General features: G+C 48.8%; 7 protein-coding genes across 7 annotated transcripts; 4 read left to right on the top strand and 3 right to left on the bottom strand.

Moving 5' to 3' along the window:
* Nucleotides 1-432: 432 nt before the first annotated feature.
* On the bottom strand, nucleotides 433-2123 carry adaB (chromatin-binding transcription regulator ADA2; the record flags this gene model as incomplete). Its single annotated transcript, XM_057236267.1, has 3 exons — nucleotides 433-501; nucleotides 559-1950; nucleotides 2031-2123. 3 exons carry the CDS (start codon nucleotides 2121-2123, stop codon nucleotides 433-435), a joined length of 1554 nt encoding a protein of 517 aa, XP_057103070.1.
* A 760-nt stretch (nucleotides 2124-2883) lies between these two features.
* On the top strand, nucleotides 2884-5114 carry N7529_000737 (serine/threonine-protein kinase; the record flags this gene model as incomplete). The annotated part of the gene is made up of 4 exons (XM_057236268.1): nucleotides 2884-2905; nucleotides 3026-4438; nucleotides 4495-4859; nucleotides 4917-5114. 4 exons carry the CDS (start codon nucleotides 2884-2886, stop codon nucleotides 5112-5114), a joined length of 1998 nt encoding a protein of 665 aa, XP_057103071.1.
* Nucleotides 5115-5986: 872 nt separating this feature from the next.
* N7529_000738 (coatomer subunit beta') lies at nucleotides 5987-8954 on the bottom strand (the record flags this gene model as incomplete). The annotated part of the gene is made up of 6 exons (XM_057236269.1): nucleotides 5987-7204; nucleotides 7263-8531; nucleotides 8592-8623; nucleotides 8684-8705; nucleotides 8759-8821; nucleotides 8937-8954. 6 exons carry the CDS (start codon nucleotides 8952-8954, stop codon nucleotides 5987-5989), a joined length of 2622 nt encoding a protein of 873 aa, XP_057103072.1.
* Nucleotides 8955-9641: 687 nt separating this feature from the next.
* Nucleotides 9642-10480, bottom strand: N7529_000739 (complex I NDUFA5 subunit family protein; the record flags this gene model as incomplete). The annotated part of the gene is made up of 3 exons (XM_057236270.1): nucleotides 9642-9705; nucleotides 9757-9861; nucleotides 9933-10480. 3 exons carry the CDS (start codon nucleotides 10478-10480, stop codon nucleotides 9642-9644), a joined length of 717 nt encoding a protein of 238 aa, XP_057103073.1.
* A 409-nt stretch (nucleotides 10481-10889) lies between these two features.
* N7529_000740 (putative disulfide isomerase) lies at nucleotides 10890-13223 on the top strand (the record flags this gene model as incomplete). The annotated part of the gene is made up of 4 exons (XM_057236271.1): nucleotides 10890-11116; nucleotides 11175-11256; nucleotides 11314-12807; nucleotides 12867-13223. The coding sequence occupies 4 exons, from the start codon at nucleotides 10890-10892 to the stop codon at nucleotides 13221-13223; spliced, it is 2160 nt and encodes a 719-aa protein (XP_057103074.1).
* A 654-nt stretch (nucleotides 13224-13877) lies between these two features.
* Nucleotides 13878-14724, top strand: N7529_000741 (cytochrome b-c1 complex subunit 10; the record flags this gene model as incomplete). Its single annotated transcript, XM_057236272.1, has 5 exons — nucleotides 13878-13880; nucleotides 14052-14104; nucleotides 14394-14447; nucleotides 14512-14659; nucleotides 14716-14724. The coding sequence occupies 5 exons, from the start codon at nucleotides 13878-13880 to the stop codon at nucleotides 14722-14724; spliced, it is 267 nt and encodes an 88-aa protein (XP_057103075.1).
* Nucleotides 14725-15970: 1246 nt separating this feature from the next.
* On the top strand, nucleotides 15971-17818 carry N7529_000742 (amino acid permease; the record flags this gene model as incomplete). The annotated part of the gene is made up of 3 exons (XM_057236273.1): nucleotides 15971-16232; nucleotides 16292-16403; nucleotides 16471-17818. The coding sequence occupies 3 exons, from the start codon at nucleotides 15971-15973 to the stop codon at nucleotides 17816-17818; spliced, it is 1722 nt and encodes a 573-aa protein (XP_057103076.1).
* Between the last annotated feature and the right edge of the window lie 2494 nt (nucleotides 17819-20312).

A 20312-nucleotide genomic window follows, 5' to 3' on the forward strand; every position in this document is an offset into this window, starting at 1 on the left:
TTGATTGAGTCGTTCTTTGTGGATATTTGAGGATGGTTGGGCTGAGAGAGAATGGTAATAAATAGGTGGATGGGAGTTGGAGTTGGGTTATTTGTAGATGCGGAGAAGATACCGAGGGCCGATGGGGTGTGGATCACTTCCATCTCAATGCCACTAACTAGGTGGTGGTATAGTGTATTGGGTCTACATTTGTTTTGCGTCTTCTTTGTTGAATAATTTGCAATGCAGTGAACATTTATTTATTCTGCTCGCTTATAGTGACGATGACTGTTCTGAATTCCGAACTCGTCATCTCAATATCCCAGAGGCTCCGCACCAGCCATTTGTATTAACGCCAATAAAACAATCGCTCCCTGAGACAAAATCGAAGTGTATTTGGATATCAATGGACTAGAGAGAAGTAATTGCAAGCATATATCATCGATGGCGCACCTACGCCTTGTTGATCCAACCACTATGCACCATGAAATCGTAAATGCGGCTGGTTTTAGTTCCCTCGATCTAGCGATCAAGTCAGTAAAGGGCCGCCAAGAGAGCGGGGGAGGGGAGAACACATACCTTGCAGATCGTCCGTGCGTCTTTCTTCTTCAAGCTGCCGCCCTGCTTCATTGCTTCTTTCAACAGTGTCTCCTTGACGACCAGGTACGGTTTCGGCATGATGCGTAGGACGTTGCAGACCTCCGTCTCTTCTTTGGTCAAGAGATGCAGGTCGGCAGCGGTGTCATTATTCAGTTTCCACGCAGGCATCCCGCTCAGTGGAGGCACGACGTATTTCGTCTTTGCCGGTTGTGGGGGAGGCGCGTCGCCGTCGACAGCGAAGGCGCGATCGAAATCATTCAATACTTCGTCGGTAGAATCTGGCGGTGCATTGGAGTTGCCGGCTTTCTGTAAACGCAATGGAAGTTCAGGGGTCGTCAACTGAATCGCCGCCGCTGGGGTCTCTGTCAATTGGGTCTGCTTGGGGCGAGTGCTGGCAAAGCGATCAAAGGAGCCCGTGGGAATTAATCGCTGCACACGCTGTTGCTTATCCTGCTCATACTTTTCGCCTGCTTTCAGGTCACCAATGCCCATCGAGCGCCATTCTTGGAGCTGGGCAATGGCTAGGCGGAGATTATGCTCGTACTCCAGACCCTTATTAATATCTTCAAAGTCCTTGCGATTCATCATGCGTGCCAACGGCTTTGCTTTATTCAACAAGTCTCGCTCTTCTTTGGACCGCTTCTTATCCAGGGCAGTGTTCTTTCGGTATTCGAGGAGGTTGTGTTCGAAGAGGATCTTCTTACGCTCTGTGCGCGCTGTGAGGCGGGAATTGTAGATATCGACAACCGTCATCTTGAGTTCTGTCTCTGCATCCGGTTCGCCATTTTCATTGAGTCCAGCTCCAGGCTCAAAGGTCATGTGTTGCACTGCTTCCTCAGCATCGTTCAAGAACTCAGTCTCAAACTCCAATCGTCCTGGCATGTAGCCCTGCACTTCATGACATGCAGGTACACTAGCAGTCGGCTTCTGTTTCGGTGTTGTCGGGGGTGCTGCTTTGGCTGCGTCCTTGCGCTCTTCGATACGCCGCTTCTTGCGCGTTTGGAATTCTTCTTTGGATATCGAATCTTGCAGACTCCTGTCGTCTGGGTCTGCGCGTTCTGCGAGCGGGAAGTGCTTGCTCTTCAAGTATGTATCATAATAATGATCGCGGACCTCGTCCTTGGTTCGGTAGCCTCCAATGTGGTCTGCAATATCTGCCCATGAACCCAGTCCGTAGATTTCGGCACCTTCCAACAACAGCAGTTCTTCGTCGGCGCCCCAGTCCGCTTGGAAGATCGGGACCGAATTTTGCTCAATCACTTGGAACGGATGTGTTGCGGGATCATGGTTTTTTGAGCATTGTCCATCTGCAAAGCAGGGAACGCAAAGGTCGTATTCGGGGCAGGCGGGATGTGCACATGAAATGCGAACCTACATGACGGAGTCGCGTGAGCTCTGGACATATGGAAACCCCCTAAGCATATCGGCATAGATGAATTATCATGACTTACTGTTGACGTGACATCAATTGAGCATACATCGCAGTGAAACTTAGTGCCTGCCTCGGTGCCGCGCGAGGCGGTCTTCTTGCGTATCACACCCATTGGCCCTCCACCCCTTTCATCCCCAGATTATGTGAAACAGTTTCGAAGGACCAAAACAGACCCACTAGGAGTCTTGAATGGATGATCAAAGGTAAACAAATTCAAGTGTGCTATGATCAAGGTGAGATGAGATCTTCCGGGGTAGTTGGTCTCCGCACTTCGGAGCGGGGAATGTTCCGAAGCTTAAGAGATCTGTTGTGAGATAAGATATTGTAACAATCCACAGCTAATAGAAACAAACAATCAAGATTTGTAGTTCCGTTGGACTTGTGCTTAATCGTCAAAGTGGGAAGTTGTTGAATTGGAGGTTCAACCCTTGGGGCGGAGTCGTGGCTGAGTTAGTGGCTGAGTATTATATATTGATGCCTGAGGCTCCAAATTACAGGAATTACAGCCCTACCGGCATTAAATGTTACTGGTTCAACCAGCCATATGGGTAATTTATGTATTTCAATTACAGGGGTTTCCCCTCTCTCTCTCCCTCTAAATCCAATTTCTTAACTTCTTCCACCTTTTTTCTTCTTATTCCTATTAGTTGTGCTTCCATTCGGATAAATCTAGTGGTGGTTGTTTCACTGAATACACCTCCTTTTGCTCTGTGTGTGTGTGCTTATATTGTGTGCATGTTTCTGAGTGGCTCTCCAGGTTTATTTTGGGGCCCTTTGCATGTTGTTAGGTGATTCTAACACTCTCTGCACAATTGTATCTTGGAAACTTCGATCTCTTCTTTTCCTTGATTCAACACACATCAACCGCCACTATGTCCTGGAAGCTCACTAAAAGTATGTTTAGTGGCAGTTGGTCTCCCTCTCTCTCCTCTTAAAATGCCCACAACCCCTCTCTGCTCTGCAGTGAAATCCATATCATTTGGAGGAGGGCAATCGCTAATAAATCCGATGCAGAATTGAAGGAGACACACCTGTCTCCTCTGAGCTCATCCTTCGGACGGTCATCTTCTACTTCGACAATCAAGGGTGACTCGAATGGTGACGAGGCTACAACACCTGTGGCCTCAAACCCGCCCAGCATCGCCTCCGCCACCCCGTCAACAAATGGAATTTGTATGCAATATTCCTACAATCCGAATCTCGATCCAGGAACTAATCGTCTCATCCGTATTATAGTGGCGTCCGAGTCCCTCGTATCTCCTCCTGTGGCTACTGTGAACCCAGGTATTCTCATTGTCACCCTTCATGAAGGGCGCGATTTTTCACTGTCCCCTCATTTCCAACAAATCTTCAACTCGCATTTCCAAAATAACTCTTACGCGCCTTCCTCCTTACGTCCAAGCACCTCCTCCTCGTCTCACTCGGCTCAGAACCAAGCGGGTTCGTTTGTGCAGTCAGGCCGACCACAATCTACAAGTGGGGGAATCAACGCCGCCCCCACTATCCACGGTCGCTATTCCACCAAGTACCTTCCTTATGCCCTACTCGATTTCGAAAAGAACCAGGTCTTCGTGGATGCTGTGTCAGGCACTCCGGAGAGCCCACTGTGGGCCGGCGATAACACAGCATTCAAATTCGATGTGTCCCGGAAGACCGAGTTGAACGTACAGTTGTACCTGCGCAACCCCGCAGCCCGGCCTGGTGCTGGGCGCAGTGAGGATATCTTCTTGGGCGCATGCAAGGTTAACCCTCGCTTCGAGGAAGCCCAGCCTTATGTGGAAGACCCGAAACTCAGCAAGAAGGATAACCAGAAAGCCGCTCTGGCTCACGAACAGCAAGGGCGCCAGCTGGGTCAACATGGAACCGATTGGCTGGACCTTCAATTCGGAGCTGGTTCTATCAAGATTGGTATCTCATTCGTGGAGAACAAGCAGCGCAGTCTCAAACTAGAAGACTTTGACTTGCTCAAGGTCGTGGGCAAGGGTAGTTTCGGCAAGGTCATGCAGGTCATGAAGAAGGATACCGGTCGAATTTACGCTCTCAAGACCATTCGCAAGGCTCACATTATCTCGAGATCAGAAGTCACGCACACACTCGCCGAGCGATCAGTGCTTGCCCAGATTAACAACCCGTTCATTGTTCCCCTCAAGTTCTCCTTCCAATCACCGGAGAAGTTGTACTTCGTGCTGGCGTTTGTGAACGGTGGAGAGTTGTTCCACCATCTGCAAAGGGAACAGCGATTCGATATCAACCGAGCTCGATTCTACACCGCTGAGTTGCTGTGCGCTCTCGAGTGTCTGCATGGGTTTAAGGTTATCTACCGAGATCTCAAGCCTGAGAACATTCTTCTCGATTACACTGGACATATTGCTCTCTGCGACTTTGGTCTCTGTAAACTGGACATGAAGGATGAGGACCGGACCAACAGTGAGATTCCCCTGACACGTCATGTCCCCCTCACAACTAACTGTTTATCTTTCTAGCATTCTGTGGAACTCCCGAATATCTCGCCCCCGAACTTTTGCTTGGCAACGGTTACACCAAGACCGTGGATTGGTGGACTCTGGGCGTCCTGCTCTACGAGATGCTGACAGGACTTCCTCCATTCTACGATGAGAACACCAACGAGATGTATCGCAAGATCTTGCAAGAGCCCCTCACTTTCCCCAACAGTGATATTGTCCCACCTGCTGCCCGGGATCTTCTCACGCGACTCCTTGACCGGGATCCCGTGCGCCGACTGGGTGCCAACGGTGCCGCTGAGATCAAATCGCACCACTTCTTTGCCAATATTGACTGGCGCAAGCTTCTTCAGAGGAAGTACGAGCCCAGCTTCCGACCAAACGTGGTATGTAACTCTTTCGCCTACTGATATATTGAAACCTCGATAACTAACATCAATAAGGTTGATGCTCGGGATACGGAAAACTTTGATCGCGAGTTTACCTCCGAGGTACCCAAGGACTCATTCGTCGATGGGCCTGTTCTGTCGCAGACGATGCAGCAACAATTCGCCGGCTTCTCATACAACCGACCAATTGCTGGCCTCGGCGATGCGGGTGGCAGTGTCAAAGACCCGTCCTTCGGAAGCATCCCGGAGTAAATATTGTTTTCGCAGTGCCAAATTACATCGAATATTGATCTGTGTGCAAGAGCGAGAGATCAAGGGCTCATAGACGATTTCCCTTTTTAACTGCCTGTATGTCTTTCATTCACATATCAATTTTGATCTGCTGTTCCATTTTTTGTGGCTGTCCACATTGTTTGATTTTCCCATCCCAAAGGAGTCTTGTGGCATCTTGATATCGGAGCTTCTCTCACTCCCTGGTTCTGGAGACGACATTCTTCTCCTTTCATCCGTTGAGCGCTTTGATTTGATTTTCTTATCTTGCTCGGTCATCTCCTTTCCATTTCAAGTGTTCATTCTCTCTAGGCAGGTTCCTTTCTTATCCTTGTTCTGTTGGTTTTCTCAAGCGGTCATTGTCTGCCCTTGTTTTGTATCTCAATAAAACTTCAATGGACAATGCCATACACCTTCAGATTCTACCTAACTCTTGTTCGTAAATTTGGCTAGTATGTCCTAGCTGGTACGATCTGAAACTACTTTTTTTATTGCCCATCCTAGCAGGTTTGGCTGTCGAAGCAACGCTAATTATCATTTTTGATGATACATGTAATGGCCCATCAGACATAGACTTACACAAGGATAAGCTTGAATCCATCAAAATGAAATGTACACATATACTATGATCTATGTAGGAAGATCCTCCTCCAAAAAACCGACAGAGAAAAACATGTGCTGTTATTGTATCTAGACATACATGGCAGCAGAATTACAAATAAGAAAATGAAAAGTCGGACACACGTTAAGACGCCGCTCGCAATCAAGCATCAGCTGACTTGTCAGCCGGAAAACAAACGATCTACCTAACTCTCCTCGAAAGTCACCAAAAAGAACCCGGTGCTTTTGTTCGTTTACTCAGCCTCGGCAGCATCGGCCTCATTCACTGCAGCCTCTTCGGCCGTCTCGGTCTCTTCACTCTCTTCTGCTTCGGATGCGCCGTTGATCGCGCTAGCTGGCTCCTCGTCCTCAACCTCATTGACATCAATCAAGGATTCGGACGAAGCAGGTTCGGGAACAACACTCTCCTTCTCAAGCTGGATGTACTCTTCCCATTCAGGGAAGAGGTCATCGTCAGCAGCGACATCGGGGGCACCAGGAGGCACACCAATAAGGCGGGCAACCTTGGTCTTGCCGGCTTGATCAAGAGATTCCTTCCATTGAACAACTAGCTTGGCAGCACGCGAGGGCTTGTAAGTTTGGGCAAAGAGGACTGCCTCTGCAATGCGGTTGGTTTGGACAAGAAGAGCGATGCAGCCATCGATATCTCCGAGGGACCAGAGAGTGGAGAAAGCGACGTTGTGGAGGCCTGATTCCGAGGCTTGGGCGGCCAGGGACTTGAGACCTTCGCGGTTACTGCTGGCAGTATGCAGCAGCAGGAGTGATCCCACATCCTTAGCGTTGGTGAAGCACTCCTGAGCCAAAGTGAGGTTCCAGGCAGTCAGGGCAGCGTCACCAACAATCTTCCATTTGTGCTCAACGTCAGCCTCTCGGGCGATCTGAAGTGCGGTCTCGAGGTCGCTGAGCGCAAGGGCCAACTCGAAGCGGTGCTCGGGGTCTGTGGCGACTTCCAGAGCCAACTCCTTATAACCTTGTCCCTCGAGGAAGCGGGCGACCTTGTTCATCTGGTCTTGCGGTACATCCTTAAGAAGTTCAGATGCCATATCCATGTCGCCACGCAGCACCACTGTCTGGTACTCAACCATGCTAAGAGAAAGGCCAAAGGAGACAGCGTTGACATCCTTGTCGGCAAGGTAGATACGGCCATCCCTGGGCAGGTAGCCTAGGACGTACATTGGCTGGTCAAAGTGAGAGATTGTATAAGTCTGATCACCGACAAGATAGTTCAAGCGGTTCGTGGAGTTGGTGTAAATGAAGCAATCCCCAACCCACTGACCCGTCCGGACGGACTCATTGATTGTGGCAACCAATTCAACAGCGGCCTCTACTCCATCCTCATCGACCTCGCCAGCATTCAGACCGTTGATATATTCTTCGCGTGAGTAGCGCAGAACATAGAAATCTTCCTCACAGGCAAGCGTAACTAGCTCGCCGGATTCAGACCAGAAGACCTGTGAAAATGTTAATCATCAAGGATTGCAATAAAACTTGTCAGCACACAAGACTTACGGATTTCGGGTCAGCTTCGATTCTGCGAACCAGACTACCAGTCTCCCAGTCGAAGAATCCAATACCACCCTGGCCCTTCACACCCAAAAGAACACCATCGGACAGACCCTCGGCTTGGAATCCAACATCGAGACCGGCGCTCTGTTCCTTAAAGTTTCTGAAAATCTTGACACTTGTCGATGATTCCCGGATAGCATAGTCGTTGCTGTTGTCTTTCGCACCCCAGGCAAAGTCAAGAGCCTGGCCAAAGGCTTTGTTTCTCCACGCCAATGCGGTGTAAATAATGTATTCTCCATCGCCACAAACAGACACAAATCTTCCATTGGGAGAGTGTGACAAAGTCTGTGGGTACACCTCGCATTGCCCCAAATCCTTCGTCGGTAGTGAAAGGGGCTCACCATCCTTGATGCTGGCATCGCCACCCTTAATCACTGATGAGACAACCTCACTGTGTCTGGCCCAGATGAGCTTACCAGATCCATCCATGGATACGGCAGGCTCTTCCCGGCCCATCTTCACCACCACGGCACCATCGTCGAAACCCATGGCAATTCCCTGTCTGCCCCGCTGGTAGGAAACACACCATGCCCGTTCTAGGCCATAGCTTAATGACTGCTCCAGGCGGTAGGTGTTGGCATGCCAGATCTTAATGGTACCGTCCTCGGAACCTGAAATAATCACAGGCAATTCGGGATGGTAGCAAGCAAAGGAAACATTGCTTGTGTGACCCTCAAGGGTTGCAATGAGAGCCTTTGTGGTGTAATCCCAGATCTTGACGGTCTTGTCGTCGGAAGTGGTGAGAAGGTATGGCTTATCAGCCTGCGGGTAATAATCGACATGGTTGACACCTTTCGTCTCGTGGGCTTCGAGGGTGAAGTTGGCATGGGGGGAACCGAGGTTCCAGATCTTAACGGTGCGGTCCAAACAAGCGGATGCAAAAGTGTTGGTGTCCTTGGGGTTGATTGACATTCCCATTACATAGTGGCTGTGACCTTCAAAGATCTGGACACACTTCCAGCCTTTCTCCCAATCCCAAAGCTTAATTGTCATGTCATCGGAGGCTGTGAGCACAAATGGCTGAGTAGGATGGACGGCAATGGAACGGATATAATCCGGGTGTGCTTCGAAAGACGTGATTTTTTCGGAAGTGTTGTAATTGTAGACACGGAGTTGGAAGTCATCCGAACCGCATACAATCCAGTTCTTCCGCGCAATGAATCGACCGGCACGGACGGGGACATCGGTGAGTTCGAATGTTTTGATGATAGACTAGAGTGCACAGAGGTGAGATGGAGGCAAAAAGCAACGCGAGCCAAGGTCAGATCTTACCTGTGATTCATAAGACCAAATGTAGACATGACCTGGACCAAAAAGTGATTAGCGCATTCGATCTTTTGCAGACTGCCCCTCTATCCACCTACCACTGTACAAGGTTGTCAAAATCTAAGAATTTGTTAGTTTGAGCACCGGTATGAGATGATATTGTATGAGCTTACCCATGGCTCTGTAGGGTGGAAATCAATCCCCTTTACCCGCTCGGAACGGGCAAATAGCTGCCTCTGTGACATTTCTTGTCAGTACTATTTCCAGCTTTACCTGTGGAAACACGACATACGTCTGCCGAAGGCAGAGCATGTGCCACATCATATCATCGCATAATCTGCAATTGCGTACCTTGACGTCGAGCCGCATGTTGTGTGGGGGATGAGTGGTGTGTTTGTGTGATGCGGCGTTGGGCCTGACAGCGAGGGAGGTTTCCGGGAGCCGCTCAGACAGCCCAGGTGGTAGGGGGAGCGATCCTCGTGACAGAGTATAAATTGGAGGAGTTAAAGGAGGATCGAGATGGAGGAGAGCTATAGGGAGAGCACTTCGTTCAGGGACAGCAATGTATGTGTCCACAAGGGATTCCCGCCTGTACTCACCGCCTTCCCTCTCCTTCCGCTATACAATAAGACTTGAGTCTATACAATTCTAGACCAACATTTAGCTGGTTTTTATAATTACCAATGGCCCCAACAAGAATATTGACATACAATTGAATCCTGTGTCAGTACTTGGCTTCGGGACCAAGGCAGAAGATGAAATATTGGCGATGTACTACCGCGTGGATACCCAGTCGAGGTATACATATAAAATCTGGGGATGGACATCCTTGCGACTTCAAACCAATCAATACATCATCAGAATATTCCACGTACGTGAGACAATGTGCAAACAACTAGGTATACTCGCCTATATAGAAGATGATATGTTGACTGTGTCGTCATTTTCACAGGCATTAAATCATTGAATCTTCAAAACATGTATTCAAACAAGGCGACCTCTAGTATTTAGGTAGTTACAGAGATAAAAATTCCACAGCCATTCCAGGTTTGCCATTTAGTTGCCACGCTCAAAGTAGGACCACTGGCCGGGTTGGGGCTTCTCCTCGAGTTCCTCCCAACTACAATATTGTCAGTAATATGTCCAGACCCATGAATTCATTTTCACTTACACCTTGGCCTTAGCCAACTCATCCACAAGCTTGAGCTCCGCCTCAGCGACCTGGATAACTTCCTCAATAAGACCAGCACCAATCTGCTGCTCAACGTGAGAGATCCTGCACCAACAGTTTAGTAATTTATCACCTGGTTTTCGATGGGTAAATTGAATAGATCCAGGCACACATACTGGTCGGCAGTGAGAGCAGGCTCGCTCTCCCACTTCATTTCTTGGTGGTAGAAATCGTGCTCGGCCTTTTCAGTGGTCTCGCTGGCCTCGGCCATGATTTGGGCCCATTCGGCTTGTTCTTGAGGGGTACGGGGACCACCACCGGGGACTGGGGGTCCTTCGCCATCCCATTCCTCACCACGAGGATTGTCGCTTCCATCCTTTTGTTGAGCAGCGGCATGGGTGAAGCCACCCTCGGTGCGCTGTACCTTCGAGTACCGCTCAGGCTCGGCTCCCACGGTCTTGCGCACGCGCTCTAACCAGGCATCGAATCCAGCGGGTTTCTGTGATTCAATAATTTGCAAACGGTTGCGGGTCAATGCCTCGACGGACTGGCGGTAGGCGGAGGCCTCGGGGAATGCCTGAAGCTTTTGCAGAGTGGTCGAGTAAAGGTAGATTAGGGTAGGGCGAGGACTGGGGTGTGTGAAAAGTCCAGTCAAGCCGGTCGGAGCAAAAGGCTCCAAGTACCGGGGCTTAACATTGGCCAGTAGCCGAAGTGTAGAGCGCATTGTGAATGTGATTGAAGTTGTATGGCGGTCGCACTACTCAGGGAGATTGAAGTGTTGAAGTCGGACCGGAGCGGATTAACCCGATGTTCCACCCCAAACGGTAGGGGGAGCGAAGGCAACTCACCTTTTCCTCTGCCACCAAAGCATTACGATCCTCTTCGGGCTGTGTGCAGTTCTTATTTACTTTCAGCTTTCGGGCGCTATAGTCGCTAAGTGCTGTCTTCTTGCGACGTGCCGACCAGTGCCCTCCCGAGTCGCCAGTCTTCACCCCCGTTCAATGTGCCACCTGTGACATTTCGCGATTCTCCTTATTTCGACCAGAGTCCCTCGTTTTGCTCAACTGTGACATTGTGAACTCATTTATACTTTCTTTCAATTGCACGATATTTGTTTTCAGTCTTCCACCAAAATGAAATCATCTTTGCTGAGGTGGTCCCTCCTATCACTGTTGGCAGTGCCTGCTTTGGCCACACCTTCAGATGCTTTCCCAGACCAGGAATCTGGGGACGCACTCGTCAAGAGGTGGGGTGAATTGGTGGATTCCGATCAACCCACAACGTTCAATGGGATTGAGGTGCCTCCTTTGACACAGTTGACCCCGGCGAATTTCGATGAAGTCACAAAAGACGGTTACTGGTGCGAAACAGCCTCTTACCCCTCAAAATTCAATCGCGCTTGGTGCTAAATAAACCAGGATGGTCAAACATTACTCTCCTCAGTGCCCGCACTGCAAGACGGCTGCCCCGATCTACCAGACTCTGTATGAGTACTACTACGTGAGTATTCATCCAATTTGTCCTGATAATATGATACCTGGTTCTGATTTACGATAGACTTCAAATCCCCTGTTCTATTCCACAGCGAAGCTCGACGAGCCGGAATCTCTGAAGTCCTTTACCGATTACTACAATCTCCATTTCGGGTCTATCAACTGCCTGGCCTACATGGACTTTTGTACAGAAAAGAAGGTGGATGCCTTCCCCGAGTGGGCGTTCTACGATATGGGTGTTCAAAAGAACCCTCCCCTCGGTGCCAAGAAGATGTCGAATATCGCTCAAATGATTGAAGAGAAACTTGAGTCGATCAAGCCCGGGTCTCGGCCTTCGCAGGGTGTTGAGTTGCCCAAAGTCAACGCCAGGAGCATGGAAATGATCGCCAAACCTGAAGGTGCCAAGACTGGCGAGAAGACCGCCGTTGAGAAAGAGAGTATCAAGACCGCAGAGTTGGAAGGCTCCAGTCCCGACGCCGTGAAGGCCAAGCTGCAGGGACGGCCCGCCAATCCGCAGGGCGTTTCTATTCCACTCACCGCAGAGAGTTTCCAAAAGCTTGTAACCACCACTCATGACCCCTGGATTATTAAATTTTATGTTCCGTGGTGTGGTCATTGCCAGGCTTTGGCTCCAAGCTGGAACTCGATGGCCAAGGAGTTGAAGGACACTCTCAATGTCGGCGAGGTGAACTGTGAACTTGAGAAGAGGCTCTGCGAAGATGCCCGCGTGGCTGCTTATCCAACGATCTACTTCTTCAGAGGCGGGGAGAGAGTCGAGTACACCGGTCTCCGTGGCTTGGGAGATCTCATTTCGTACACCAGCAAAGCTGTTGGTGTCGGTTCAAGCATCCAGGATGTCGATGCTACTACTTTCAAGGAGCTGGAAAAGACCGAAGAGGTTTTGTTCTTGTATCTCTACGACCACGCGACGACATCTGAAGATTTCGAGGCCATGAACCGCCTTACTCTCAGTCTTGTGGGACACGCTCGCATGGTCAAGTCTAACAGCGCTGTCTTATCCGAACGCTTTAAGATCTCGACTTGGCCTCGTCTTCTGGTCGTCCGTGACGGACGGCCCAACTACTACAATGCCCTTGCTCCCAAGGATATGAGAGATTTCCGCCAAATTCTTTCTTGGATGCAAACAGTCTGGCTTCCTATTGTGCCCGAACTCACCGCATCTAACGCCCAAGAAATCATGGACGGAAAGTTCGTGGTTCTTGGACTGCTCAGTCGCCGTCGTAGCGATGATTTCAAGCAGTCGAAGCGCGAGTTGAAGGAAGCTGCTCTTGAGTGGATGGACAAGCAGGTTCAGTTGTTCCGCCTTGAGCGTGCTGAACTTCGTGATGCCAAGCAACTGCGGATCGAGGAAGCGGATGACCGCAACGACCAGCGCGCCTTACGAGCTGCGAAGAATATGCGTATTACAATCCGCGAGGACGACAAGAAACAAGTCACCTTTGCCTGGGTCGACGGTGACTTCTGGGCGCGCTGGCTGCGCACTACCTATGGTATTTCTGTGGAGACTGGTGACCGTGTGATTATCAACGATCAAGATGTAAGTTGAACTCTTGGACATTGCTATACATTGCTAGGGCAATCTAACTGATTTTGTAGAACCGCCGCTACTGGGATACTGCTTCAAGCGGAGCTCCTATCATGGCCTCCCGCACCTCCATTCTCGAGACGATTCCTCTCGTCATTGCTTCTCCCTCGAAGCTGTCGCCTAAATCCACCATTGGCACCTTCGAGACCATCTTCTTCTTCGCTCGAACCCTTCTCAGCAGCCATCCCATCCTCTTTTTCATCATTTTGGGTGCCGTGATCGCTTTGGCTACTGCCTTCGGGCGTGGACGTCTTCGCAGAAGCGTGCCCCGTGGCGGTATTATTGGTAACGCCAACAACGGTGGCTTCTTCCACTTGGATGGCAAGGAGGGCTTCCTGAATGGCGGCTCGACTGACAAAGTCGACTAATGAGACAAATGTACAGTTAGGGTGTTTGGCTGCGCTTTTTTATAATTTTCTGTTTCCATTGTATCTGATTGATGCTACTCTCCTTTCATGCAATTGTCTGTCCGATCCATCCTGTCTCATTTGAATCTTTTGCATGTCAGATCAAAGGGGCTTTTTGAAGCACATATCTCTTTGTTTCAGTTCTTACTCCACTATCACACGTAATATTGGAGTTCAGGCGTATTAAATTCTTGAGAGCTATTTCATTAGATCGAGATTCTGAAGTATCATATCAGCATACGCAATACCACATATATTGATAAGCATTTACGGTCATTCGAGTGGTTTTGTTTGTTCCATCATAGCAATAGTTCACTTGGTGCGTTCTCCGGGATTTTCGATAAGTCTTTTATCTTCTTCGAGACCTGCAGTCGGTACAAGCAACAGTGAAAGCATCAAGTAATGGATATACAAGATCAAGACCTGCTGTTCTACGATTGTTGATATGTGTAATCCCTACTCCGTACTCGACCTAACAACAATTACAACTCATCTGATTGGCCGGCGGCTTTGAAGTCACGTGTACGCTCGGGCACTCCCGGTTTTCGTCGACACCAAGTGCCAGCTCCTGTCTCCTAGCAATTGTCCCACCAAATCTCCCCGGTGTCATTCACAATGGTAAGTGATATCCTGTCCAATTGATAATGAAAAACCTGGTGTCTTGCTCCGGAACACCCTTTTGGCTAGGGAAAAATCGGGTACCTCTCACAACCGGTCTTCCGAGCCAGCGGGATGACAAAAGAGAAGATGCCGCCTCAAATCTATCAACTGCTAACATATGACTTATAGTTCGCCTCTACTGCTCGCCGCGCTGCGGCCCAGGCCTCCGCCTACGCGCCCAAGTAAGACGTCTCCAGACCCAACTCTCTCGACCCCCGAACGGTACACTTTGGCCGTTGGTGATGAAAGCGTTTGATCTGAGGAAGATACATATCTCTCACGCAATGTCCTGCGCATCTTCTCGAACTTCGGCCACTTTTGTGTCTGCTTTCGTAGCAGAGCTCACTGGGTGTCCGGCATTCGTAGGGAAGGAGCAAGAGAACCATCACGGACTCCGACAGAAGCCGGACGATCAAGAAAGAGCACACCAGGCGCAAGAAGATGGCCAAGCTAACAGTCATGAATTTGAAGGTACTACATTCCCCGCACTGCTGCCGGTATGACCCTGGGCACCGCCATCAACGCGTGAGTAATCCTCCATAGCCACAACTGGTCCTCGGGTTGGACATCTAGATACTAACTGTTTCAGTGGCTCCATCGCTGCCGGATTCGGTGTCGCTCTCGGCACCGGCGCTCTCTTCATCTTCGGTGAGGTTCCCCGTGTGCGCAACGACATCCTCCGCCAGCTTCCTTTCTTCGACACCTACTACGACCGCACCATTGCCCCTGAGGACAACGTAAGTTAAATTCTTTTATCTTGAGTTGGGTTCGCCTGTCGCTGACGTTTTTCTAGCCCTTCTAAATTATCTTGCGAGGGTATATACCGGTCTTCCCTTTGGATCAAATGACCCAGATGGGTGATGGGTGATGGGCTGGTGCTGTACTGTGTAGAATACCAACGAAAGTCTTTTTCTGTTCTTAATAAAACATGGAAATAATTGTTTCCAATCCAATATTACCTGGCCGCTGTGCTGGTTCAAGATATATTCCGCCTAGAATCAACATTCAAGGTTATAGCTTGAATCTTTGCTTTTACCTGCATGGTACATGTCGAAATGACAAACTCCCCTCTCCCATCAACGACAACCCTCGAAGGTTTGAAATAGCGAGAGTTGCCGGCTTTCAAGCTTTCAAGGGACATTCTAACCTAAGAAGAGCCTATGCCAAGGCCATCAAAACACAAGCTTATTATCCAACGGGGCAAGTCCAACAGAGATAACAAGCCTCGAATGAGAATCGAAATAAAATAGCACTTCGTGTACGACGTAAGTCCATATCATTCAGAAGTCATAAGTAATGGCCCTTATCTCCTGTTGCTTATCAAACGGTGATAAGAGTTCCGAGGTCCTCCAGGGCTGCATTCAAAGCACAGCGCTAGGCACTTGCGGCAGAGACCCCGTGAGGTCCAACGCCTGGAACTTCCTTGATGGGACTGGATCTTTGCCAAGATTAGTACAGCACGGATCATCGAAGGCTCTCTTCAGATGAAGACTAGTTGACCACTCCCGTCTCTACGAATCAGAGACAACATAGATGTGCGGAGAAACCACTCGGATTCGATTTTACTTTGTACTTGGCTCAATCATATCTATTATTGACTTTATTAACACTCCGGCGTCATCTACTTCCTGGTGGGTATCATATGTTCTTATCGCCCCCAGATTACTCGAGTTGCGAGTAGTTCTATCGCCCCTTGTCTGTGCTCTTTGGTGTCGGTATGTCGGCTCGTCCGACATATATGTCTGGCTCGACTCTATCACTGCTAATTTAGACGATTCAGACACATATCAGGTTAGTACTCATGATAATCTATATGCGGGGCAGAGCGCCACCTGCAACACGCATAGATAACATGTCGTGCTACCCCCTGGCGACCGGCTTCACAGATCATTTCCCTGGGTCTTCTTTTATTATAATCTAAATCCCTTAGTTTTGGGGGCTTAAAACATTCTTGTCCACTTTTTACCCCCTTGCATGGTGGTTGTTCTATTTTGTTCGTATATATATCTCTCTCATAGCAGTGCTATCAGTACTCCACTGCTATAGCTATGGGCGTAAGCATGGAAACCAAGACTTCGATCTCAGGGTTCTCCAAGCCTCATCATGAGGTTGAACATGCTCAAGTCACGTCTGTACTTCCAGATGGCGATGTTCCCTATACGGATCATGACATGGATGCGGACGAGAGGGTAATAACCGCGCTGGGCTACAAGCAAGAATTCAAGCGCGAATTCTCACTTTGGACAACTTTCTGCGTCAGTTTTGCAGTTTTGGGTCTGCTGCCCTCATTTGCGAGTACTCTGTACTATGGTAAGTGCTCCCATATCTATATGCACTGGGTCGAGTATCGAAAATTGATGTTATCACAGGAATGGGATATGCTGGAACAGCAGGTATGGTTTGGGGCTGGATCATCGCCATGATATTTATTCAATGCATTGCAATGTCCATGGCAGAGCTATGTTCAGCAATGCCCACAAGGTTTGACCCTCGCGCGATATCAAGCTCAGAGTTAGGGCTTCAAGGCTGATTCGCGAAATCTATACAGTGGCGGACTATATTATGCCGCAGCAGTCCTCGCGCCTCCTGGATATGGACCATTTGCCGCCTGGATAACCGGATGGTCCAATTGGATTGGCCAGATCACAGCAGCACCGTCTGTCGACTACGCCCTCAGCGCCATGATCCTAGCAGCGGCTTCGATCAGCAACCCCGACTATGTCCCAACAACATGGCAGACCTTCCTGCTAACAACATTCATAATGATACTGCACGCGGGAATAAGCAGTATGCCAACGAAGCGCGTAGCACAATTCAACTCGTGGGGCTCAACCTTCAACTTCATCGCGCTGATCGCGGTCCTGATCCTCATCCCCGCCAACACCAAAAACAGCCCAAAGTTCAACTCCAGCAAAGAAGTCTGGGGCCACATAACCAACCTAACCGACTTCCCGGACGGTGTCGCTGTCCTCATGACCTTCGTCGGCGTGATCTGGACAATGTCAGGCTACGACTCGCCCTTCCACTTGAGCGAAGAGTGCTCGAACGCGAACATCGCCTCGCCGCGCGCAATCGTCCTCACCTCCGGCGTGGGCGGGCTAATGGGCTGGTTCCTGCAGCTGGTCGTTGCATACACGGTCATGGACATCGAGGGCGTGATTGATTCCGAACTCGGTCAGCCCTGGGCTTCGTATTTGCTGCAGGTCATGCCGCAGAAAACTGCTATGGCTATCTTGGCGCTTACCGTTGTCTGTGGCTTCTCCATGGGTCAGGGGTGTATGGTTGCTGCATCGAGGGTCACGTATGCGTACGCGCGTGATGATTGCTTTCCGCTATCGAGATATTGGAAGCAAGTTAACTCGTCTACGCAAACGCCTGTCAATGCGGTGATTTTGAATGCTGTGCTTGGAATTTTGATGTGTCTGCTCATCCTTGCTGGTGAAGTTGCCATTGGGGCGCTGTTTTCCATCGGCGCTATTGCGCAGTTCTTCGCTTTTGCTATTCCTATCACTATTCGGGTGTTCTTTGTTGGGAATCGGTTCCGCAAAGGACCATGGCATCTAGGGCCATTTGGACCCTATATTGGTGCCATTGGTGTTTCATTTGTGTTTTTGATGGTGCCCATTCTGTGTTTGCCCAGTTCTACTGGCAACGACTTGACACCCGATCTGATGAACTGGACCTGTCTCGTTTGGGGAGCTCCAATGCTGGCGGTCACAATCTGGTGGTGGGTTGATGCGCACCGTTGGTTTACCGGCCCGGTTGTCAATGTCGAGCATGCTATCTATGCAATCGAGCAGGAGCCTGTTATCAGCGAGGGAATCGAGCCCGAAACACAAAGAGCAGAGACAGATGCTTTGCCACGCAAGTTCGATGATCCAGATAACCCTATCTAGGTCGATAGGTCTTGAAAGTAATCGGAGGCAGACAATATCGGTTTGCCAATGTAGGATTTGCTGCTTATACCGGCACTTTATATTCATATAATTTACGAGAAGTGACACTCATCTTTAGATGGCATCTAGGTCTTCGTCAAGTTCTTTTGTACCAGTTTCTTCTCTTAATGGACAGGCTTAAACCACAAGCAAACCGTAAAACCCCAAAAAAGCTGCTCATCAATTGCTATAATTTTATCAGATATCTGCCTTCATGTGGAATCTAAAGGTTCTAAATATAAAGGCTACCCTAGAGTAGATGTAGATACCACCACAATTATAAGCATTCGCCACATGCATGTCAGAAAGCAGGGCATCATTTGACTCCATAATATGGATCAATCTGACAGCAGCCACATGGAGCCCGACCCGGCGCCCCTCCTGATTCGATTTTCGGGGCCGTGATGGATATGTGGCTCCAGGCGATGGAGCAAGCCCACTGCTCCACCAGTTCCATTTCATGAGATAAGGCTGCATGCGGACCATGTGGGATTGCATGTGGACAAATAGATAAGTAACAATATTCTTGTTTACGGTGTTACCTCAGTGCTTGGAAAAACGGGTTGGGGGCAGTCTTGAGCGAGTATGTATATGGTTTTAGGGTTAATTATAGTATGGTACCCATGCCCCTGAAGCCTAGGAGAGTTACTTGGAAAAGAAAGAAATAAACACCAACGAATTAAAAAAATATATAATAAAAGATAAGCTCGTATATGTTGGGTAACTCGACATGCATCAAATACACCCTGCAGAACAGTTTTGGAATCATGTAAATCGCTGATCGTTTCTTAGCATTGTACAAGGTACCTCCGGGGGAAGTGAAAGTCTATATACCACCACCAAATAAAGCAACAAACAGCCCAATTAGAGCTCCATATTTGAGCAGGCATGCCCAGAGAGATTGATTACAACCTAAACTGCAATTTAAACACCAAAGGACCGAGCCCAACATGGCATATCTTAGTATAGCCAAGTACCCTGTACAACGTAACTTGCGCTGGGATCCCCGGGAAGATTCCTAAGATCCACCACCCCCTGAGACCCCACCGGCGCTGGTGGACACTGGACATGGATGCAACGGAGAAAAAAAAGTTGGGACAGAGATATGCTTAATCTGACTCCAGATGGAGAGCATCCACCACCCCCTACCACGAGGCCGTCCCTGTACACAGGCCCACAACGCTGTTCCGATCAATTTATCGCGGATATGTATTTCCAGACAAATAAACCTTCTAGTGTCTAATAGTACGTGGCGCCTATCGAATTGATAGTCCAAAACTCACGATGATCAGACAATGAAACGAGCATTGTCAAAAGTATAATAAAAGTCAAACCTTTGGACCGAATGGTCCAACCATATTAGCCGATTCTCCCATTCCCATACTCTTGGGACGATAATGCGTACATACGGATGTACAATAATACTAAACGCGCAACCCCAAAACGTGTTGGGGTTATTTCCTCTTCGCCCGCTCCCGCCTAGGTATCCGCACGCAGTTCCGATCGTCACTGTCAGGGGTTACGAGTGGACTGCCGAAAGATGAGTCCAGGAACAGCCGACGATCGGCCACTTTTACGTCATGAGGAATCGTCCATTATTATATCTACAACGGACAAGATTGTTCACTTAGTGAGGTAGTACTGAGGTAGTATATATCTTAGACTAGATATTGGACCTAATTAGTTGGTAATATGTTCAGAAATAGCGGTCAGTCCCGATATTATTACAACAACAAAAACAAAAAATGAGGTTGAAGAAAAAAAAAGCCAAGTGGCTGTTTTTGCGTCGGGGGGGAGCCGAGTTTACAATACGTTACCATCCCGAATCGGGATACCATTTTGCATTTTTTACAATCGTCGGTATTATTGCTTTTGCAATTTATGGTATTCTTCTGCTTTGCATTTGATACAACATTGCATAGTTGCATCTATATTGTAATTGTGCATCTTTAATGATTAATCCATTATGAGATTGATCAACTCAACTGGTCTCATTTTACTGCAAACAGCCATGACTATAAGGCATGACTATGCCCAGGTAACTTTCTAGAGACATGGTTCGCTACCATAGTCTGTGAATCGAGGAACCCAGGGCTTCTTACGGTTGCCTCTGGCTTGTTTAGGTTCTTTCCCCAAGCATAAATTTAGATTTTATAGAGACATGGTAGCGAAGTGGCCATTGAATGGAATGTCATCAGAACAAATATCAATAGTAGGCGAATCACACTGGTGCAGCCATCTGTTCAACATTGAAGTCTATCCGAAACCAATGACGCGTCCGACCAGGGGAAAATCTCCCTCGGTACACGTTTGTGTTTCCAAGGCCACGGTAACAGCAACTCTTGGTTCCAACATGGAGGCAAATTAGAGATGTCTAATATAGAAAGATGAAGAATATAGAATGGAGTTGGTAATTATATGTTCCTGGACTGTCAAAACTGACATTTGCCTCAAT

Source organism: Penicillium soppii (genome assembly GCF_028829465.1).
Source record: "Penicillium soppii strain IBT 18220 chromosome Unknown utg000001l, whole genome shotgun sequence".
Taxonomy (NCBI): Eukaryota; Fungi; Ascomycota; class Eurotiomycetes; order Eurotiales; family Aspergillaceae; genus Penicillium; species Penicillium soppii.